This window comes from Penaeus chinensis, chromosome 10 (assembly GCF_019202785.1).
Source record: "Penaeus chinensis breed Huanghai No. 1 chromosome 10, ASM1920278v2, whole genome shotgun sequence".
Taxonomy (NCBI): domain Eukaryota; kingdom Metazoa; phylum Arthropoda; class Malacostraca; order Decapoda; family Penaeidae; genus Penaeus; species Penaeus chinensis.
Window position 1 is genome coordinate 21,289,194 of NC_061828.1, and position 5,000 is coordinate 21,294,193.

The 5,000-nt window shown below is 32.2% G+C and overlaps 1 protein-coding gene across 1 annotated transcript in view; it reads right to left on the reverse strand.

The window, feature by feature from the left end:
• Window positions 1-2,275: 2,275 nt before the first annotated feature.
• LOC125029720 (protein farnesyltransferase/geranylgeranyltransferase type-1 subunit alpha-like) overlaps window positions 2,276-5,000 on the reverse strand; it is an 8,588-nt gene continuing 5,863 nt past the window's right edge. Inside the window, 6 exon segments of the mRNA XM_047619802.1 lie at window positions 2,276-3,414; window positions 3,779-3,959; window positions 4,130-4,330; window positions 4,486-4,553; window positions 4,555-4,621; window positions 4,751-4,846. Of these exon segments, the coding sequence (XP_047475758.1) occupies window positions 3,322-3,414; window positions 3,779-3,959; window positions 4,130-4,330; window positions 4,486-4,553; window positions 4,555-4,621; window positions 4,751-4,846 (706 nt within the window). The 3' untranslated portion in view covers window positions 2,276-3,321.

Below are 5,000 nucleotides of genomic sequence, written 5' to 3' on the forward strand. Positions count from 1 at the left end.
ACAAACATTTAATTCATGGTGAAACTTGGTTGGGAGAATAAGCAAATCCTTGATGCTCTGGAACAAGTTTATGGTGACAATATCCCCAAATGGATAAATTGGTTCAGAAGTGGAAGAAACGAAATTGAAGATGAGCAGGCCATCAACGTCAGTTTATAAGGAAAACATTGATGCTGTACGCGACATAATTGAAAGGATAGACAAATAACCACTGAATTAATAGCAGCCACACTCAACATCTCTGTGGGATCTGCACAGAGATGTTGAGTGGAGAGTTTGGGGCTAAGCAAGCTTTCCGCAAGATGGAAATTTTAAACAAGTGGGATGAGGACTCAAAAGCTTTTCTGACATGGGATGCAAGATGGCTCTGCCAGTACGATCCCGAGGACAAAATTCAATCAAAGCTGCGACTGCCTAGTTAAAGCAAAATCTGAGGTTCAAGAGGAAAGGTCATGGCCACTGTCTTCTGGGATGCAGAGGGGATTTTGCTGGTTGACTTACTCGAGAGCAAGAAAACAATTACATCTGCTTATTATGAATTATTATGAGAAAACTGTTTAAAAATTCTCATAAAAACGCCCTGGCAAGCTGCATCAACGCGTTTTCTTCCACCACGACAATGCACCCGCTCACGGCGCTCGGCAGTCAAGAGCTGTGCTACGTGAATTTTGATGGGAAATCGTCCGACATCCACCTTACAGTCCCAATTTAGCCCCATCCGACTTTGGTTTGTTTCCAAACTTGAAAAAAAATAGAAAAATTGAAAGATATAAATTTTCCATCGGTTGAAGATGTAAAAAGATCTGCTCTGACATGGCTCAGCTCACATGACCCTGTTTTACTCAGACGGACTTGGAGATTAGTATCAACGTTTGCAGGCGTATTGAGCTTAATGGAGCTTATGTTGAAAAATAAACATAAATGAAACCGTTACTATATATAAATATATATATATATATATATATATATATATATATATATATATATATATATATATATATATATATATATAAACATGTAATATACTCGTGTGTATATTTGTGTGTGTGTGTGTATATATATATATATATATATATATATATATATATATATAGATACAGATACAGATATATAAGGTATGTATATATGATATATAAATATATAGTTGTATGTTCAAGTATTAGAGTTAACTGGGTGCTGCCATCTATATCTTTTGCAGTTTGTAATTGAGTGTGATTAACTACGGTTTATTTATTTTACCAACAATACAGTATATTCTCTTAAAGATTATTTGTTTTTTTCTACACTTTCTCTATATAAAATGTATTATAAATAAGACCATAATGAAATACTTTGGCAAGATTAACAGTGTGAAAAGAGAGTAAACAAAAATTCACCCACAATTTAACTCATGAAAAATCTCAAAATGAAAATATTTTTCATTTTAGTTTAGCTATATCAGTCAAATGATATATTGCATTTACATTTATACTAATTTAATGGGGCATATTTTAAATTTGTTAATCAAATGTATTATAAATATACTCTTACTTAGTATTATATCATAAGAATGAAAGTGTTTTCAGAAAAGAATGTAAATTCAGAAAAAAAAAAATAATAATAATTCAGACATTTTTCCACCATTATACATTCAGTAACTACATCCCCTACCATCACTAGAGCCTGCTGGGAATATCTAAAGTTACCTCCTTTAGGTGGTAGCCAATGCCTGCAAACTAACAATAAAAAGTGTAGTCATTCCCACTTTTCATGCTACGAGGTCTTTCTCCCTGTATGTGGGTGGTCACCTCCACCTTCAATTGACCAGGTTCCCTTGAAAGTCATGAGTCACTGATCCTATCACAAAGAGCAAACATTCAAGCCCACATCCAGAAGGCAAGTCTAGTAATAACCTTCATACAGTTGCTAGGGATGGATGCCACCTCTACCCTCTCCTGGCCAATATCCCTTCTATATTTGAACTCTGTATACTAAATTTCAGTGTCAGATATCTTATACATATCTTAGTTAAACAGCAAATACAGTAGGTAATTATGCAAAGTAATTATTTTCCAATAACAAGCCACTTTCAATGCTGAACTAAAATATGAAAGGGTCTATCTCCAAAGATGTCATATTTGAATACTTTCTTGCTGTATTCTTTAGTAGTTCTTTTTGCAACTAGTTTCTATTTTTTCTCTAACTGAATTCTGTTAAACTAAATAATGTAATTATTACATGAAAATAGGCACATATGTACAATAGTTAAATTATCAGGGCAAAGGAACTCAAATCATTATATGAATAATCAATTGGTTTATTTTGGCAGATGATACTCCAGCAGTTCATATAAAATTCTACTAAAATGGATTTGCTTAAACATATACATAGTATTTGCAGGACTGATTATAACTGTTCACAGAATGGACACTTAAACACTGTGCGATTAAAACAGGCAGAAATTAAAATAGCTTTTCCTTCTCTTTTCCTCATACTCACTGGTTATTCCATCCTATAATTTAAGTGAATTTGATGCACTACTTAGAATTGCTTCTTTACTACCCTTCTTGCACTTTTATTTTGTATAACCAAGCCAATAAAAATCAAAGAAATAAAGCTATACCATACACATTACATAGATCACAGACAGATAGATCGTACATATGGTTTATTACATATCATAGGTTCTGAATATTTTTTTGTAAACATGAAATAGTAATCAAACTTGTGTGATTTCTAATGAAAAAATGTCAATAAAGTAAAAGGTTTTCATGCGCACAGCTACATATCTACAAACAAAAACATACAAAAACAGACACACATGCATACAATCAAAGAATAACCAAACATTTATATACATATAAACTTATACACATGTGCACACCTAAGTAGCCAACTTGTGTCACCACTATATTTTATTCATGTAAAAATATGTATGTATGTGTACATACATATGTATGCATTTTTAATATGTATGTGTACAGTGGTGTATCTGAACATGCATACTACAAAGACACATTACTAAAATAAAGAATCTTTTCACAGTCATTCCAGAATTTACCTGAAACAGTAATTCTAAAGATGTCTACCTTTCATAGAACTTAAAAGCTGGGAGCTACCTCACACTAGAGTATTTTTCTAGAGTAATTATCTATTATTTTCTACTTATAAAATAAAGAACTCCACAGAAATCAATAAAAAATATTTAGATGTAAATAATGAGCCTAGCTAAGTTTGCTATGAAGCTGACAAGAGAATTAGTAAGAAAGCATCCGAGAAACTGAGATCCAGAAAAAAAGTCACTATTATGCCAAGGAATATATGGGGGCTTCATAAGAAGACTTAAGCTCCAAAGCGGTGGCTCAAATTCCTGGCAATGTATCTCCAGTATTCACGGCGAATCTGATCATGCTCCACTGCAAGGGCCTCACACATCTGTTGGTAAATCATCAATACATTATTCATTAATCCAATCACCTGTAGTTTTTTTGTGAATGTTGTTAAATACAGATGGCTCTAATGTGCTCAGCCGGGTTAAATATCTACTGCTTCAATAGTTATGGTTAATATAATTTTTACTGCACTGAAAAAAATATAGCAAAATTGAGTAAAGAAATAAAAGCAAAAAGTAAAAAAAAAAATATAATATTAATAAAAATAATGCCATGAACAATAACAAGAACAGTAATACTACTACTGATGATAATGATACTAATAATGATAAAAAATAATCTAGTTTCAAATGAGAAACTGCAAAGAGGGGCAGCACTATGCAAAGGAAGGCAATATTTCCTCTTACATCTAGGGATTTCTTCAATGTGGATTCTCTCTCGGATGTTTCTCTCTCCATCTTGTCTTCCATGAGGTCTAACATAAAGGTGAGGAGATGAGGTGATCGCTCTCCAGACTCGTACATTTGTTGGCACCACTGTTCCAGGTCACACACACTGCCTAGACCGCTATCACAATGCTGGAGAACCCTGTTAAAAAAAAAAAAAAAAAAAAAAAAAAAAAAAAAAAAAAAAAAAAAAAAAAAAAAAAAAAAAAAAAAAAATCTTATAATCAAGTTCTTGCATAATACAAAGGAGAGAACTTTAGCCTCCTTTACCTGTATACTAATTACTCTCAGGATACTGCACATAATACTCACCCTCTTAAGTAGCTCCATGGACTTTCATTTTCAACAACTTTGCCGATGGCCTTCTTAGCATATTTCACTTCCCGCTCAATAACATCTGGAGTGAATCCTGTAGTCTGGGTGATTGTAAAATGTCGCTGGTTCCAGGCTGAGTTATTTCTTACATCTTCTTCAAGCAGTCTATCAACGTAATCTAATTCACCATCAAACAACCTACAGAAAAAGAATTTTGAAAAAAATAAATAAACAAATAATAAATAAATAAAAATAAAATTTAAAATTAAAAAAAATATATATATATCTTTTATTTACAAAAGTGATGCAAAAGACCATAGCACAAATGCAGCAGATGACATTGCAACACTCACTTAAAAGTACGCAAAACCCATTGGCGGTGTTCCCAAGCATGATAGTTCTTGGCATCTTGGCTGAAGATTATCTCCTGTAAGCCTAAGTTCTTTGCTAGCATCACCTAACCACTCAACAATCACACGTCGGTGGTGCCTAGAATGTAATGGTGATACTAGTAAAAAATAGTTACAATTAATTCCGTCTATTCATATAGTATGATACTTATTAAGATATTATCATTTACTCCAGCATACATACATACAGTCTTTTGTAACAACTCACCATACTTGATAATTTTTAGGATTTAACTCAATCATATGACGACAGAAATTTAATTCATCTTCAAGGTCGCTACCAAGTTGTTTTAAAATTTTCCTCCTGTAAATAAATAGAAAAAATTTAATTAAATACTACTTAAATAATAATAATAATCATAATAACAGTAACAAAACAAACAACAACAATAATAATAACAATGATGCATTTAATACTTTGTATGCAGGTACATGTGCTGTCCATTATATATTTTTTT